Source organism: Cherax quadricarinatus, chromosome 93, assembly GCF_038502225.1.
Source record: "Cherax quadricarinatus isolate ZL_2023a chromosome 93, ASM3850222v1, whole genome shotgun sequence".
Classification (NCBI taxonomy): Eukaryota; Metazoa; Arthropoda; class Malacostraca; order Decapoda; family Parastacidae; genus Cherax; species Cherax quadricarinatus.
The window spans coordinates 4,948,454-4,965,953 of NC_091384.1; the positions used below are offsets into that span (position 1 = coordinate 4,948,454).

At 56.2% G+C, this 17,500-nt stretch overlaps 2 protein-coding genes across 2 annotated transcripts in view; one reads left to right on the forward strand and one right to left on the reverse strand.

Annotated features, from left to right (window-relative positions):
* LOC138855409 (tyrosine-protein phosphatase Lar-like) overlaps positions 1 to 17,500 on the reverse strand; it is a 1,956,413-nt gene that overhangs the window by 1,274,133 nt on the left and 664,780 nt on the right. The window lies entirely within an intron of this gene.
* LOC138855419 (sialidase-like) lies at positions 9,813 to 10,767 on the forward strand (the record flags this gene model as incomplete). Its single annotated transcript, XM_070104707.1, is given in 2 exon segments — positions 9,813 to 10,271; positions 10,273 to 10,767. Coding segments are annotated over 2 exon segments (954 nt in total), but the record flags the coding sequence as incomplete, so codon positions are not given.

A 17,500-nucleotide genomic window follows, 5' to 3' on the forward strand; every position in this document is an offset into this window, starting at 1 on the left:
AGCAGTCACAGAAACAAAACTACGCTGAGATAATAACAGACACAATCTTCCCAACAGGATATCAGATCCTGAGGAAAGATAGAAGGAGTAGAGGGGAGGAGGGGTTGCACTGCTCATAAAACACCAATGGGGATTTGAGGGAAATGGAAGGCATGGACATGATTGGAGAAAGAGACTACATTGTAGAGTACAAGTTCAGTCCAGGAGAACATAAAGTAGTCATTGGAGTGATGTATAACCCACCACAGAACTGCAGGAGGCCAAGAGAGATACAAAGAAAACAACAGGGTGATGGTGGACACACTGGCTGAGGTGGCAAGAAGAGCTCACTCGAGCAGAGCAAAGTTACTGGTAATGGGCGATTTCAACCACAGGGAGATCGACTGGGAAAACCTGGAGCCACATGGGGGTCCCGAAACATGGAGAGCAAAGATGATGGATGTGGTACTTGAAAACCTCATGCATCAACATGTCAGGGACACAACCAGAGAGAGAGGGGAGGATGAGCCAGCAAGACTGGATCTTGTGTTCACCCTGAGCAGTTCAGACATCGAGGACATCACTTGCAGAGGCCCCTTGGGAGCTAGCGATCATGTGGTTCTGAGTTTTGACTATATAGTAGAGTTACAAGTGGAGAAGGTAACAGGAACTGAAGGGGACAGGCCAAACTATAAAAGGGGGGACTACACAGGTATGAGAAACTTCCTGCAGGAGGTTCAGTGGGACAGAGAAATGGTAGGAAAATCAGTAAACGAGATGATGGACTATGTGGCAACAAAGTGCAAGGAGGCAGAGGAAAGTTTTGTTCCCAAGGGAAACAGAAATAATAGGAAGACCAAGACGAGTCCTTGGTTTACCCGAAGGTGTAGGGAGGCAAAAGCTAAGTGCAACAGAGAATGGAAAAGGTACAGGACCCAGGAAAACAAGGAGATTAGTAGAAGAGCCAGAAACGAGTATGCGCAGATAAGGAGGGAGGCCCAGAGACAGTATGAAAACGACATAGCATCGAAAGTCAAATCTGACCCGAAACTGCTGTATAGCCACATTAGGAAGAAGACAACAGTCAAGGACCAGGTGATAAGGCTGAGGAAAGAAGGTGGGGAACTCACAAGAAACGATCAAGAGGTATGTGAGGAGCTCAACACGAGATTTAAGGAAGTATTTACAGTAGAGACAGGAAGGACTCTGGGGGGACAGACCAGATGGGGACACCAACAAGGAATACACCAACAAGTGTTGGACGACATACATACAGATGAGGAGGAGGTGAAGAAACTGCTAAGGGACATCGATACCTCAAAGGCAATGGGACCGGACAACATCTCTCCATGGGTCCTTAGAGAGGGAGCAGATATGTTGTGCGTACCACTTACCACAATCTTCAACACATCCCTGGAAACTGGGCAACTACCTGAGGTATGGAAGACAGCAAATGTAGTTCCCATTTTCAAAAAAGGAGACAGAAAAGAGGCACTAAACTATAGACCTGTGTCATTGACGTGTATAGTATGCAAAATTATGAAGAAGATTATCAGGAGGAGAGTGGTGGAGCACCTGGAACGGAACAGGAGTATAAATGCCAACCAGCACGGATTCACGGAAGGCAAATCCTGTGTCACAAACCTTCTGGAGTTTTATGATAAAATAACAGAAGTAAGACAAGAGAGAGAGGGGTGGGTTGATTGCATCTTCTTGGACTGCAAGAAGGCCTTTGACACAGTTCCTCACAAGAGATTAGTGCAGAAGCTAGAGCATCAGGCGCATATAACAGGAAGGGCACTGCAATGGATCAGAGAATACCTGACAGGGAGGCAACAACGAGTCATGGTACGTAATGATGTATCACAGTGGGCACCTGTGACGAGCGGGGTCCCACAGGGGTCGGTCCTAGGACCAGTGCTATTTTTGGTATATGTGAACGACATGACGGAAGGGTTAGACTCAGAAGTGTCCCTGTTTGCAGATGATGTGAAGTTAATGAGGAGAATTAAATCTGATGAGGACCAGGCAGGACTTCAAAGAGACCTGGACAGACTGGACACCTGGTCCAGCAAATGGCTTCTCGAATTTAATCCTGCCAAATGCAAAGTCATGAAGATAGGGGAAGGGCACAGAAGACCACAGACAGAGTATAGGCTAGGTGGCCAAAGACTGCAAACCTCACTCAAGGAGAAAGATCTTGGGGTGAGTATAACACCGAGCATGTCTCCGGAAGCACACATCAATCAGATAACTGCTGCAGCATATGGGCGCCTGGCAAACCTGAGAACAGCATTCCGACACCTTAGTAAGGAATCATTCAAGACACTGTACACCGTGTATGTCAGGCCCATACTGGAGTATGCAGCACCTGTTTGGAACCCGCACTTGATAAAGCACGTCAAGAAACTAGAGAAAGTACAAAGGTTTGCAACAAGGTTAGTTCCAGAGCTAAGGGGAATGTCCTATGAAGAAAGATTAAGGGAAATCGGCCTGACGACACTGGAGGACAGGAGGGTCAGGGGAGACATGATAACGACATATAAAATACTGCGTGGAATAGACAAGGTGGACAAGGACAGGATGTTCCAGGGAGGGGACACAGAAACAAGAGGCCACAATTGGAAGTTGAAGACACAAATGAGTCAGAGAGATAGTAGGAAGTATTTCTTCAGTCATAGAGTTGTAAGGCAGTGGAATAGCCTAGAAAATGACGTAGTGGAGGCAGGAACCATACACAGTTTTAAGACGAGGTTTGATAAAGCTCATGGAGCGGGGAGAGAGAGGGTCTAGTAGCAACCGGTGAAGAGGCGGGGCCAGGAGCTAGGACTCGACCCCTGCAACCACAAATAGGTGAGTAAATAGGTGAGTACACACACACACACACACACCACACACACACACACACACACAAACACACACACACAACACACACACACACACTACACACACAACGCGCACACACACACACACACACACAAACACACACATACACACACACACACACAAAACACACACACACATACACACATACACACAACACACACACACGCACACACACACAACACACACACACGCACACAAAACACACACACACACACAAAACACACACACAAACACACACACACACACACACACACACACACACACACACAAACACACACACACACACACACACACACACACACACACACACACACACACGCACACAACACACACACACACACAACACACACAAAAACAACACACACACACACACACAACACACACACACACACACAGAACACACACAACACACACAACTGTTCAGATATTTTAAATCAGGAAAAAATCAAGTAACTGACATGACAACCCGAAAATTATCATAATATTCGTGTAAATATTGCAATATTCGTGTAAATGTAGGAATATTCGTGTAAATATTGGAATATTCGTGCAAATATAGGAATATTCGTGTAAATATTGGAATATTCGTATAAATATTGGAATATTCGTGTAAATATTGGAATATTCGTGTAAATATAGGAATATTCGCGTAAATATAGGAATATTCGTGTAAATATAGGAATATTCGTGTAAATATTGGAATATTCGTGTAAATATAGGAATATTCGTGTAAATATAGGAATATTCGTGTAAATATTGGAATATTCGTGTAAATATAGGAATATTCGTGTAAATATAGGAATATTCGTGTAAATATTGGAATATTCGTGTAAATATTGGAATATTCGTGTAAATATTGAAATATTCGTGTAAATATTGAAATATTCGTGTAAATATAGGAATATTCGTGTAAATATAGGAATATTCGTGTAAATGTAGGAATATTCGTGTAAATATTGGAATATTCGTGTAAATATTGGAATATTCGTGTAAATATTGAAATATTCGTGTAAATATTGAAATATTCGTGTAAATATTGGAATATTCGTGTAAATATTGGAATATTCGTGTAAATATAGGAATATTCGTGTAAATATGGGAATATTCGTATAAATATGGGAATATTCGTGTAAATATGGGAATATTCGTGTAAATACAGGAATATTCGTGTAAATATAGGAATATTCGTGTAAATATAGGAATATTCGTGTAAATATTGGAATATTCGTGTAAATATTGAAATATTCGTGTAAATATTGAAATATTCGTGTAAATATTGGAATATTCGTGTAAATATAGGAATATTCGTGTAAATATTGAAATATTCGTATAAATATTGGAATATTCGTGTAAATATTGAAATATTCGTGTAAATATTGGAATATTCGTGTAAATATTGGAATATTCGTGTAAATATAGGAATATTCGTGTAAATATTGAAATATTCGTGTAAATATAGGAATATTCTTGTAAATATTGAAATATTCGTATAAATATTGGAATATTTGTGAAAATATTGGAATATTCGTGTAAATATTGGAATATTCGTGTAAATATTGGAATATTCGTGTAAATATCCTCTGGATACATGATATTACTGTTTGATAGTTGTAAATTGTTTACATAATTAACGACCTGACTACAATTAACTATGTTCAATCTCTAATTACCTAAAATTAATAAGTAATTAATAAAAAATTAATCTCTCTCTCGCTTCCTGTTTCTCTCTCACACCTGTCCCTCCCCCAGTGTCCCTCCCCCAGTGTCCCTCCCCCTGTGTCCCTCCCCCTGTGTCCCTCCCCCTGTGTCCCTCCCCCAGTGTCTCTCTCCCAGTGTCCCTCCCCCTGTGTCCCTCCCCCACTGTGTCCCTCCCCCAGTGTCCCTCCCCCAGTGTCCCTCCCCCAGTGTCCTTCCCCCTGTGTCCCTCCCCCTGTGTCCCTCCCCCTGTGTCCCTCCCCCAGTGTCTCTCTCCCAGTGTCCCTCCCCCTGTGTCCCTCCCCCACTGTCGCTCCCCCTGTGTCCCTCCCCCAGTGTCCCTCCCCCTGTGTCCCTCCCCCAGTGTCCCTCCCCCTGTGTCCCTCCCCCAGTGTCCCTCCCCCAGTGTCCCTCCCCCTGTGTCCCTCCCCCAGTGTCCCTCCCCAGTGTCCCTCCCCCAGTGTCCCTCCCCCAGTGTCCCTCCCCCAGTGTCCCTCCCCCTGTGTCCCTCCCCCTGTGTCCCTCCCCCAGTGTCCCTCCCCCAGTGTCCCTCCCCCTGTGTCCCTCCCCGTGTCCCTCCCCCTGTGTCCGTCCCCCAGGGTCCCTCCCCCAGTGTCCCTCCCTGTGTCCCTCCGCCCGTGTCCCTCCCCCAGTGTCCTTCCCCCTGTGTCCCTCCCCCTGTGTCCCTCCCCCAGTGTCCCTCCACCAGTGTTTCCATCAGTGTCCCTCCCCAAGTGTTTCCATCAGTGTCCCTCCCCCAGTGTTTCCATCAGTGTCCCTCCCCCAGTGTTTCCATCAGTGTCCCTCCCCCAGTGTTTCCATCAGTGTCCCTCCCCCAGTGTTTCCATCAGTGTCCCTCCCCCAGTGTTTCCATCAGTGTCCCTCCCCCAGTGTTTCCATCAGTGTCCCTCCCCCAGTGTTTCCATCAGTGTCCCTCCCCCAGTGTCTCCCTCATGGTCACTCCCCCAGTGTCCCTCTCCCCAGTACCCAATGTCTCCCCAGTACCTCAATGTCCCCCTCCCCTGTAACCCAGTGTCTCCCCCAGTTTCCCCCCTCGCCAGCACCCCAGTGTCCCTTCCCCAGTATCCCAGTACCTCAGTGTCCCCTCCCCAGTACCCAAGTGTCTTCCCTCCCCAGAACCCCAGTGTCTCTCCTCCCCAGTACCCCCGTGTCTCCCCAGTACCCCAGTGTCTCCCCCAGGACCCAAGTGTCTCCTCAGTACCTCAGTGTCCCCCTCCCCAGTACCGAAGTGTCTTCCCTCCCCAGAACCCCAGTGTCTCCACTCCCCAGTACCCCAGTGTCTCCCCTCCCCAGTACCCCAGTGTCTCCCCTCCCCAGTACCCCAGTGTCTCCCCTCCCCAAGACCCCAGTGTCTCCCCTCTCCAGTACCCCGGTGTCCTTCCCCCAGTACCACAGTGTTTCCCCAGTACCCCAGTGTCTCCCCAGTACCCAATGTCCCCCCCAGTAACCCAGTGCCTCCACCAGTGTCACTCCCAGTACCCCAGTGCCTCCCCCAGTACCCCAGTGTCCCCCTCTCCCAGTACACCGGTGTCCCTCCTCCAGTACCCCGGTGTCTCCCAGTACCCCGGTGTCTCCCAGTACCCCGGTGTCTCCCAGTACTCCGGTGTCTCCCAGTACCCCGGTGTCTCCCAGTACCCCAGTCTCTCCCAGTACCCGGGTGTCTCCCAGTACCCCAGTGTCTCCCAGTACCCCAGTGTCTCCCAGTACCCCGGTTTCTCCCAGTACCCCGGTATCTCCCAGTACCCCGGTTTCTCCCAGTACCCCGGTATCTCCCAGTACTAGGGTATCTCCCAATACCCTCACATCTCCCAGTACCCCGGTATCTCCCAGTACCCCGGTATCTCCCAGTACCCCGGTGTCTCCCAGTACCCCGGTGTCTCCCAGCACCCCGGTATCTCCCAGTACCCCGGTATCTCACAGTACCCTGGTGTCTCCCAGTACCCCGGTATCTCCCAGTACCCCAGTGTCTCCCAGTACCCCGGTATCTCCCAGTACCCTGGTATCTCCCAGTACCCCAGTATCTCCCAGTACCCCGGTGTCTCCCAGTACTCCGGTATCTCCCAGTACCCCGGTATCTCCTAGTACCCCGGTATCTCCCAGTACCCCGGTATCTCCCAGTACCCCAGTATCTCCAAATACCTCGGTATCTCCCAGTACCCCGGTATCTCCCAGTACCCCGGTATCTCCCAGTACCCCGGTATCTCCCAGTACCCCAGTACCTGGTCACAGACCGGGCCGCGGGGGCATTGACCCCCGAAACTCTCTCCAGGTAAACTCCAGGTAAACCCCTGTGTCTCCCAGTACCCCGGTATCTCCCAGTACCCCGGTATCTCCCAGTACCCCGGTATCTCCCAGTACCCCGGTGTCTCCCAGTACCCCGGTGTCTCCCAGTACCCCGGTATCTCCCAGTACCCCGGTATCTCCCAGTACCCCGGTGTCTCCCAGTACCCCGGTATCTCCCAGTACCCCGGTGTCTCCCAGTACCCCGGTATCTCCCAGTACCCCGGTATCTCCCAGTACCCTGGTGTCTCCCAGTACCCCGGTATCTCCCAGTACCCCGGTATCTCCCAGTACCCCGGTGTCTCCCAGTACCCCGGTATCTCCCAGTACCCCGGTGTCTCCCAGTACCCCGGTGTCTCCCAGTACCCCGGTATCTTCCAGTACCCCGGTATCTCCCAGTACCCCGGTATCTCCCAGTACCCCGGTATCTCCCAGTACCCCGGTATCTCCCAGTACCCCGGTGTCTCCCAGTACCCCGGTATCTCCCAGTACCCCGGTATCTCCCAGTACCCCGGTATCTCCCAGTACCCTGGTGTCTCCCAGTACCCCGGTGTCTCCCAGTACCCCGGTGTCTCCCAGTACCCCGGTATCTCCCAGTACCCCGGTATCTCCCAGTACCCCGGTATCTCCCAGTACCCCGGTGTCTCCCAGTACCCCGGTGTCTCCCAGTACCCCGGTGTCTCCCAGTACCCCGGTATCTCCCAGTACCCCGGTATCTCCCAGTACCCTGGTATCTCCCAGTACCCCGGTATCTCCCAGTACCCCGGTATCTCCCAGTACCCCGGTGTCTCCCAGTACCCCGGTATCTCCCAGTACCCCGGTATCTCCCAGTACCCCGGTATCTCCCAGTACCCCGGTGTCTCCCAGTACCCCGGTATCTCCCAGTACCCCGGTGTCTCCCAGTACCCCGGTGTCTCCCAGTACCCCGGTGTCTCCCAGTACCCTGGTGTCTCCCAGTACCCCGGTATCTCCCAGTACCCCGGTATCTCCCAGTACCCCGGTATCTCCCAGTACCCCGGTATCTCCCAGTACCTCGGTATCTCCCAGTACCCTGGTGTCTCCCAGTACCCCGGTATCTCCCAGTACCCCGGTATCTCCCAGTACCCCGGTGTCTCCCAGTACCCCGGTGTCTCCCAGTACCCCGGTATCTCCCAGTACCCCGGTGTCTCCCAGTACCCCGGTATCTCCCAGTACCCCGGTATCTCTCAGTACCCCGGTGTCTCCCAGTACCCCGGTGTCTCCCAGTACCCCGGTATCTCCCAGTACCCCGGTGTCTCCCAGTACCCCGGTGTCTCCCAGTACCCCGGTATCTCCCAGTACCCCGGTGTCTCCCAGTACACCGGTGTCTCCCAGTACCCCGGTGTCTCCCAGTACCCCGGTATCTCCCAGTACCCCGGTATCTCCCAGTACCCCGGTATCTCCCAGTACCCTGGTGTCTCCCAGTACCCCGGTATCTCCCAGTACCCCGGTATCTCCCAGTACCCCGGTGTCTCCCAGTACCCCGGTATCTCCCAGTACCCCGGTATCTCCCAGTACCCCGGTATCTCCCAGTACCCCGGTGTCTCCCAGTACCCCGGTCTCTCCCAGTACCCCGGTGTCTCCCAGTACCCCGGTGTCTCCCAGTACCCCGGTATCTCCCAGTACCCCGGTATCTCCCAGTACCCCGGTATCTCCCAGTACCCCGGTGTCTCCCAGTACCCCGGTATCTCCCAGTACCCCGGTATTTCCCAGTACCCCGGTATCTCCCAGTACCCCGGTATCTCCCAGTACCCCGGTATCTCCCAGTACCCTGGTGTCTCCCAGTACCCCAGTGTCTCCCAGTACCCCGGTGTCTCCCAGTACCCCGGTATCTCCCAGTACCCCGGTATCTCCCAGTACCCCGGTATCTCCCAGTACCCTGGTGTCTCCCAGTACCCCGGTATCTCCCAGTACCCCGGTGTCTCCCAGTACCCCGGTATCTCCCAGTACCCCGGTATCTCCCAGTACCCCGGTGTCTCCCAGTACCCCGGTATCTCCCAGTACCCCGGTGTCTCCCAGTACCCCGGTGTCTCCCAGTACCCTGGTGTCTCCCAGTACCCCGGTATCTCCCAGTACCCCGGTATCTCCCAGTACCCCGGTATCTCCCAGTACCCCGGTATCTCCCAGTACCTCGGTATCTCCCAGTACCCTGGTGTCTCCCAGTACCCCGGTATCTCCCAGTACCCCGGTATCTCCCAGTACCCCGGTATCTCCCAGTACCCCGGTGTCTCCCAGTACCCCGGTGTCTCCCAGTACCCCGGTATCTCTCAGTACCCCGGTATCTCCCAGTACCCCGGTATCTCCCAGTACCCCGGTATCTCCCAGTACCCCGGTGTCTCCCAGTACACCGGTGTCTCCCAGTACCCCGGTATCTCCCAGTACCCCGGTATCTCCCAGTACCCCGGTATCTCCCAGTACCCCGGTATCTCCCAGTACCCTGGTGTCTCCCAGTACCCCGGTATTTCCCAGTACCCCGGTATCTCCCAGTACCCCGGTATCTCCCAGTACCCCGGTATCTCCCAGTACCCTGGTGTCTCCCAGTACCCCGGTGTCTCCCAGTACCCTGGTGTCTCCCAGTACCCTGGTGTCTCCCAGTACCCCGGTATCTCCCAGTACCCCGGTATCTCCCAGTACCCCGGTATCTCCCAGTACCCCGGTGTCTCCCAGTACCCCGGTATCTCCCAGTACCCCGGTATTTCCCAGTACCCCGGTATCTCCCAGTACCCCGGTATCTCCCAGTACCCCGGTCTCTCCCAGTACCCCGGTGTCTCCCAGTACCCAGGTGTCTCCCAGTACCCCGGTATCTCCCAGTACCCCGGTATCTCCCAGTACCCCGGTATCTCCCAGTACCCCGGTATCTCCCAGTACCCCGGTCTCCCAGTACCCCGGTGTCTCCCAGTACCCCGGTGTCTCCCAGTACCCCGGTATCTCCCAGTACCCCGGTATCTCCCAGTACCCCGGTATCTCCCAGTACCCCGGTATCTCCCAGTACCCCGGTATCTCCCAGTACCCCGGTATCTCCCAGTACCCCGGTGTCTCCCAGTACCCCGGTATCTCCCAGTACCCCGGTGTCTCCCAGTACCCCGGTGTCTCCCAGTACCCCGGTGTCTCCCAGTACCCCGGTATCTCCCAGTACCCCGGTATCTCCCAGTACCCCGGTGTCTCCCAGTACCCCGGTGTCTCCCAGTACCCCGGTATCTCCCAGTACCCCGGTATCTCCCAGTACCCCGGTGTCTCCCAGTACCCCGGTGTCTCCCAGTACCCCGGTGTCTCCCAGTACCCCGGTGTCTCCCAGTACCCCGGTGTCTCCCAGTACCCCGGTATCTCCCAGTACCCCGGTATCTCCCAGTACCCCGGTGTCTCCCAGTACCCCGGTATCTCCCAGTACCCCCGGTATCTCCCAGTACCCCGGTGTCTCCCAGTACCCCGGTGTCTCCCAGTACACCGGTGTCTCCCAGTACCCCGGTATCTCCCAGTACCCCGGTATCTCCCAGTACCCCGGTATCTCCCAGTACCCCGGTATCTCCCAGTACCCCGGTATCTCCCAGTACCCCGGTGTCTCCCAGTACCCCGGTATCTCCCAGTACCCCGGTATGTCCCAGTACCCCGGTATCTCCCAGTACCCCGGTGTCTCCCAGTACCCCGGTGTCTCCCAGTACCCCGGTGTCTCCCAGTACCCCGGTATCTCCCAGTACCCCGGTATCTCCCAGTACCCCGGTATCTCCCAGTACCCCGGTATCTCCCAGTACCCCGGTGTCTCCCAGTACCCCGGTATCTCCCAGTACCCCGGTATCTCCCAGTACCCCGGTATCTCCCAGTACCCCGGTGTCTCCCAGTACCCCGGTATCTCCCAGTACCCCGGTGTCTCCCAGTACCCCGGTGTCTCCCAGTACCCCGGTGTCTCCCAGTACTCTGGTGTCTCCCAGTACCCCGGTATCTCTCAGTACCCCGGTATCTCCCAGTACCTCGGTATCTCCCAGTACCCCGGTATCTCCCAGTACCCCGGTATCTCCCAGTACCCCGGTGTCTCCCAGTACCCCGGTATCTCCCAGTACCCCGGTGTCTCCCAGTACCCCGGTGTCTCCCAGTACCCCGGTATCTCCCAGTACCCCGGTTTCTCGCAGTACCCCGGTGTCTCCGAGTACCCCGGTAGTACCCCGGTATCTCCCAGTACCCCGGTGTCTCCCAGTACCCCGGTATCTCCCAGTACCCCGGTATCTCCCAGTACCCCGGTATCTCCCAGTACCCCGGTGTCTCCCAGTACACCGGTGTCTCCCAGTACCCCGGTCTCTCCCAGTACCCCGGTATCTCCCAGTACCCCGGTATCTCCCGGTACCCCGGTCTCTCCCAGTCCCCGGGTGTCTCCCAGTACCCCGGTGTCTCCCAGTACCCCGGTATCTCCCAGTACCCCGGTGTCTCCCAGGTATCTCCCAGTACCCCGGTATCTCCCAGTACCCAGGTGTCTCCCAGTACCCCGGTATCTCCCAGTACCCCGGTATCTCCCAGTACCCCGGTGTCTCCCAGTACCCCGGTATCTCCCAGTACCCCGGTGTCTCCCAGTACCCCGGTGTCTCCCAGTACCCCGTTATCTTCCAGTACCCCGGTATCTCCCAGTACCCCGGTATCTCCCAGTACCCCGGTATCTCCCAGTACCCCGGTATCTCCCAGTACCCCGGTGTCTCCCAGTACCCCGGTATCTCCCAGTACCCCGGTATCTCCCAGTACCCCGGTATCTCCCAGTACCCCGGTATCTCCCAGTACCCCGGTGTCTCCCAGTACCCCGGTGTCTCCCAGTACCCCGGTGTCTCCCAGTACCCCGGTATCTCCCAGTACCCCGGTATCTCCCAGTACCCTGGTATCTCCCAGTACCCTGGTGTCTCCCAGTACCCCGGTGTCTCCCAGTACCCCGGTGTCTCCCAGTACCCCGGTCTCTCCAGTACCCCGGTATCTCCCAGTACCCCGGTATCTCCCAGGTATCTCCCAGTACCCCGGTATCTCCCAGTACCCCGGTATCTCCCAGTACCCCGGTGTCTCCCAGTACCCCGGTGTCTCCCAGTACCCCGGTGTCTCCCAGTACCCCGGTGTCTCCCAGTACCCCGGTGTCTCCCAGTACCCCGGTATCTCCCAGTACCCCGGTATCTCCCAGTACCCCGGTATCTCCCAGTACCCCGGTGTCTCCCAGTACCCCGGTATCTCCCAGTACCCCGGTATCTCCCAGTACCCCGGTGTCTCCCAGTACCCCGGTATCTCCCAGTACCCCGGTGTCTCCCAGTACCCCGGTGTCTCCCAGTACCCCGGTATCTCCCAGTACCCCGGTATCTCTCAGTCTGTCTCCCAGTACCCCGGTATCTCCCAGTACCCCAGTATCTCCCAGTACCCCGGTGTCTCCCAGTACCCCGGTATCTCCCAGTACCCCGGTATCTCCCAGTACCCCGGTATCTCCCAGTACCCCGGTGTCTCCCAGTACACCGGTGTCTCCCAGTACCCCGGTATCTCCCAGTACCCCGGTATCTCCCAGTACCCCGGTATCTCCCAGTACCCCGGTATCTCCCAGTACCCCGGTGTCTCCCAGTACCCCGGTGTCTCCCAGTACCCTGGTGTCTCCCAGTACCCTGGTGTCTCCCAGTACCCCGGTATCTCCCAGTACCCCGGTATCTCCCAGTACCCCGGTATCTCCCAGTACCCTGGTGTCTCCCAGTACCCCGGTATCTCCCAGTACCCCGGTATTTCCCAGTACCCCGGTATCTCCCAGTACCCCGGTATCTCCCAGTACCCCGGTATCTCCCAGTACCCCGGTGTCTCCCAGTACCCAGGTGTCTCCCAGTACTGTCTCCAGTACCCCGGTATCTCCCAGTACCCCGGTATCTCCCAGTACCCCGGTATCTCCCAGTACCCCGGTATCTCCCAGTACCCCGGTGTCTCCCAGTACCCCGGTATCTCCCAGTACCCCGGTGTCTCCCAGTACCCCGGTATCTCCCAGTACCCTGGTATCTCCCAGTACCCCGGTATCTCCCAGTACCCCGGTATCTCCCAGTACCCCGGTATCTCCCAGTACCCCGGTGTCTCCCAGTACCCCGGTATCTCCCAGTACCCCGGTATCTCCCAGTACCCCGGTATCTCCCAGTACCCCGGTGTCTCCCAGTACCCCGGTATCTCCCAGTACCCCGGTATCTCCCAGTACCCCGGTGTCTCCCAGTACCCCGGTGTCTCCCAGTACCCCGGTGTCTCCCAGTACCCCGGTATCTCCCAGTACCCCGGTATCTCCCAGTACCCCGGTATCTCCCAGTACCCCGGTATCTCCCAGTACCCCGTACCCCGGTGTCTCCCAGTACCCCGGTGTCTCCCAGTACTGTCTCCAGTACCGGTGTCTCCCAGTACCCCGGTATCTCCCAGTACCCCGGTGTCTCCCAGTACCCCGGTATCTCCCAGTACCCCGGTATCTCCCAGTACCCCGGTATCTCCCAGTACCCCGGTGTCTCCCAGTACCCCGGTATCTCCCAGTACCCCGGTGTCTCCCAGTACCCCGGTATCTCCCAGTACCCCGGTATCTCCCAGTACCCCGGTATCTCCCAGTACCCTGGTATCTCCCAGTACCCCGGTATCTCCCAGTACCCCGGTGTCTCCCAGTACCCCGGTATCTCCCAGTACCCCGGTATCTCCCAGTACCCCGGTATCTCCCAGTACCCCGGTGTCTCCCAGTACCCCGGTGTCTCCCAGTACCCCGGTGTCTCCCAGTACCCTGGTGTCTCCCAGTACCCCGGTATCTGCCAGTACCCCGGTATCTCCCAGTACCCCGGTATCTCCCAGTACCTCGGTATCTCCCAGTACCCCGGTGTCTCCCAGTACCCCGGTATCTCCCAGTACCCCGGTATCTCCCAGTACCCCGGTGTCTCCCAGTACCCCGGTATCTCCCAGTACCCCGGTGTCTCCCAGTACCCCGGTGTCTCCCAGTACCCCGGTATCTCCCAGTACCCCGGTATCTCTCAGTACCCCGGTGTCTCCCAGTACCCCGGTATCTCCCAGTACCCCGGTGTCTCCCAGTACCCCGGTATCTCCCAGTACCCCGGTATCTCCCAGTACCCCGGTATCTCCCAGTACCCCGGTATCTCCCAGTACCCCGGTATCTCCCAGTACCCTGGTGTCTCCCAGTACCCCGGTATCTCCCAGTACCCCGGTGTCTCCCAGTACCCCGGTATCTCCCAGTCCCCCGGTGTCTCCCAGTACCCCGGTATCTCCCAGTACCCCGGTATCTCCCAGTACCCCGGTGTCTCCCAGTACCCCGGTATCTCCCAGTACCCCGGTATCTCCCAGTACCCCGGTGTCTCCCAGTACCCCGGTATCTCCCAGTACCCCGGTGTCTCCCAGTACCCCGGTGTCTCCCAGTACCCCGGTATCTTCCAGTACCCCGGTATCTCCCAGTACCCCGGTATCTCCCAGTACCCCGGTATCTCCCAGTACCCCGGTATCTCCCAGTACCCCGGTATTTCCCAGTACCCCGGTATCTCCCAGTACCCCGGTATCTCCCAGTACCCTGGTGTCTCCCAGTACCCCGGTGTCTCCCAGTACCCCGGTGTCTCCCAGTACCCCGGTATCTCCCAGTACCCCGGTATCTCCCAGTACCCCGGTATCTCCCAGTACCCTGGTGTCTCCCAGTACCCCGGTATCTCCCAGTACCCCGGTGTCTCCCAGTACCCCGGTATCTCCCAGTACCCCGGTATCTCCCAGTACCCCGGTATCTCCCAGTACCCCGGTATCTCCCAGTACCCCGGTGTCTCCCAGTACCCCGGTATCTCCCAGTACCCCGGTATCTCCTAGTACCCCGGTATCTCCCAGTACCCCGGTGTCTCCCAGTACCCCGGTATCTCCCAGTACCCCGGTGTCTCCCAGTACCCCCGGTGTCTCCCAGTACCCCGGTGTCTCCCAGTACCATGGTGTCTCCCAGTACCCCGGTATCTCCCAGTACCCCGGTATCTCCCAGTACCCCGGTCTCTCCCAGTACCCCGGTATCTCCCAGTACCTCGGTATCTCCCAGTACCCTGGTGTCTCCCAGTACCCCGGTATCTCCCAGTACCCCGGTATCTCCCAGTACCCCGGTATCTCCCAGTACCCCGGTGTCTCCCAGTACCCCGGTATCTCCCAGTACCCCGGTGTCTCCCAGTACCCCGGTGTCTCCCAGTACCCCGGTATCTCCCAGTACCCCGGTATCTCTCAGTACCCCGGTATCTCCCAGTACCCCGGTATCTCCCAGTACCCCGGTGTCTCCCAGTACCCCGGTATCTCCCAGTACCCCGGTATCTCCCAGTACCCCGGTATCTCCCAGTACCCCGGTGTCTCCCAGTACCCCGGTATCTCCCAGTACCCCGGTATCTCCCAGTACCCCGGTATCTCCCAGTACCCTGGTGTCTCCCAGTACCCCGGTATTTCCCAGTACCCCGGTATCTCCCAGTACCCCGGTATCTCCCAGTACCCCGGTATCTCCCAGTACCCTGGTGTCTCCCAGTACCCCGGTGTCTCCCAGTACCCTGGTGTCTCCCAGTACCCTGGTGTCTCCCAGTACCCCGGTATCTCCCAGTACCCCGGTATCTCCCAGTACCCCGGTATCTCCCAGTACCCTGGTGTCTCCCAGTACCCCGGTATCTCCCAGTACCCCTGTATTTCCCAGTACCCCGGTATCTCCCAGTACCCCGGTATCTCCCAGTACCCTGGTGTCTCCCAGTACCCTGGTGTCTCCCAGTACCCCGGTGTCTCCCAGTACCCCGGTATCTCCCAGTACCCCGGTATCTCCCAGTACCCCGGTATCTCCCAGTACCCCGGTGTCTCCCAGTACCCCGGTATCTCCCAGTACCCCGGTGTCTCCCAGTACCCCGGTATCTCCCAGTACCCCGGTATCTCCCAGTACCCTGGTATCTCCCAGTACCCCGGTATCTCCCAGTACCCCGGTATCTCCCAGTACCCCGGTATCTCCCAGTACCCCGGTGTCTCCCAGTACCCCGGTATCTCCCAGTACCCCGGTGTCTCCCAGTACCCCGGTATCTCCCAGTACCCCGGTATCTCCCAGTACCCCGGTGTCTCCCAGTACCCCGGTGTCTCCCAGTACCCTGGTGTCTCCCAGTACCCCGGTATCTCCCAGTACCCCGGTATCTCCCAGTACCCCGGTATCTCCCAGTACCCTGGTGTCTCCCAGTACCCCGGTATCTCCCAGTACCCCGGTGTCTCCCAGTACCCCGGTGTCTCCCAGTACCCCGGTGTCTCCCAGTACCCCGGTGTCTCCCAGTACCCCGGTGTCTCCCAGTACCCCGGTGTCTCCCAGTACCCCGGTATCTCCCAGTACCCCGGTATCTCCCAGTACCCCGGTGTCTCCCAGTACCCCGGTATCTCCCAGTACCCCGGTATCTCCCAGTACCCCGGTGTCTCCCAGTACCCCGGTGTCTCCCAGTACACCGGTGTCTCCCAGTACCCCGGTATCTCCCAGTACCCCGGTATCTCCCAGTACCCCGGTATCTCCCAGTACCCCGGTATCTCCCAGTACCCCGGTGTCTCCCAGTACCCCGGTATCTCCCAGTACCCCGGTGTCTCCCAGTACCCCGGTGTCTCCCAGTACCCCGGTATCTCCCAGTACCCCGGTATCTCCCAGTACCCCGGTATCTCCCAGTACCCCGGTATCTCCCAGTACCCCGGTGTCTCCCAGTACCCTGGTATCTCCCAGTACCCCGGTATCTCCCAGTACCCCGGTATCTCCCAGTACCCAGGTGTCTCCCAGTACCCCGGTATCTCCCAGTACCCCGGTGTCTCCCAGTACCCCGGTATCTCCCAGTACCCCGGTATCTCCCAGTACCCCGGTATCTCCCAGTACCCCGCTGGGTACGCCACTAAACTCATCTCCAAACTTAAAATTGGTGTTTGTGTGTATATTGTATCTGTTGGAGGCAACACTGCGATGCTGGCGATAATTTTCTCCAACACCACCTCTCCCACTGTCGTAGTTGTTGTCTATCGTCCAGTGTTGGAGGTGTGAGTGTTGTAGTTTAGTGTTGGAGGTGTGAGTGTTATAGTTTAGTGTTGGAGGTGAGAGTGTTGCAGTCTAGTGTTGGAGGTGAGAGTGTTGCAGTCTAGTGTTGGAGGTGAGAGTGTTGCAGTCTAGTGTTGGAGGGGAGAGTATTGCAGTCTAGTGTTGGAGGTGTGAGTATTGTAGTTTAGTGTTGGAGGTGAGAGTGTTGTAGTTTAGTGTTGGAGGGGAGAGTATTGCAGTCTAGTGTTGGAGGTGTGAGTGTTGTAGTTTAGTGTTGGAGGGGAGAGTGTTGCAGTCTAGTGTTGGAGGTGAGAGTGTTGTAGTTTAGTGTTGGAGGTGTGAGTGTTGTAGTTTAGTGTTGGAGGTGAGAGTGTTGCAGTCTAGTGTTGGAGGTGAGTGTTGTAGTTTAGTGTTGGAGGTGAGTGTTGTAGTTTAGTGTTGGAGGTGAGAGTGTTGTAGTTTAGTGTTGGAGGTGAGAGTGTTGTAGTTTAGTGTTGGAGGTGAGAGTGTTGTAGTTTAGTGTTGGAGGTGAGTGTTGTAGTTTAGTGTTGGAGGTGAGAGTGTTGTAGTTTAGTGTTGGAGGTGAGTGTTGTAGTTTAGTGTTGGAGGTGA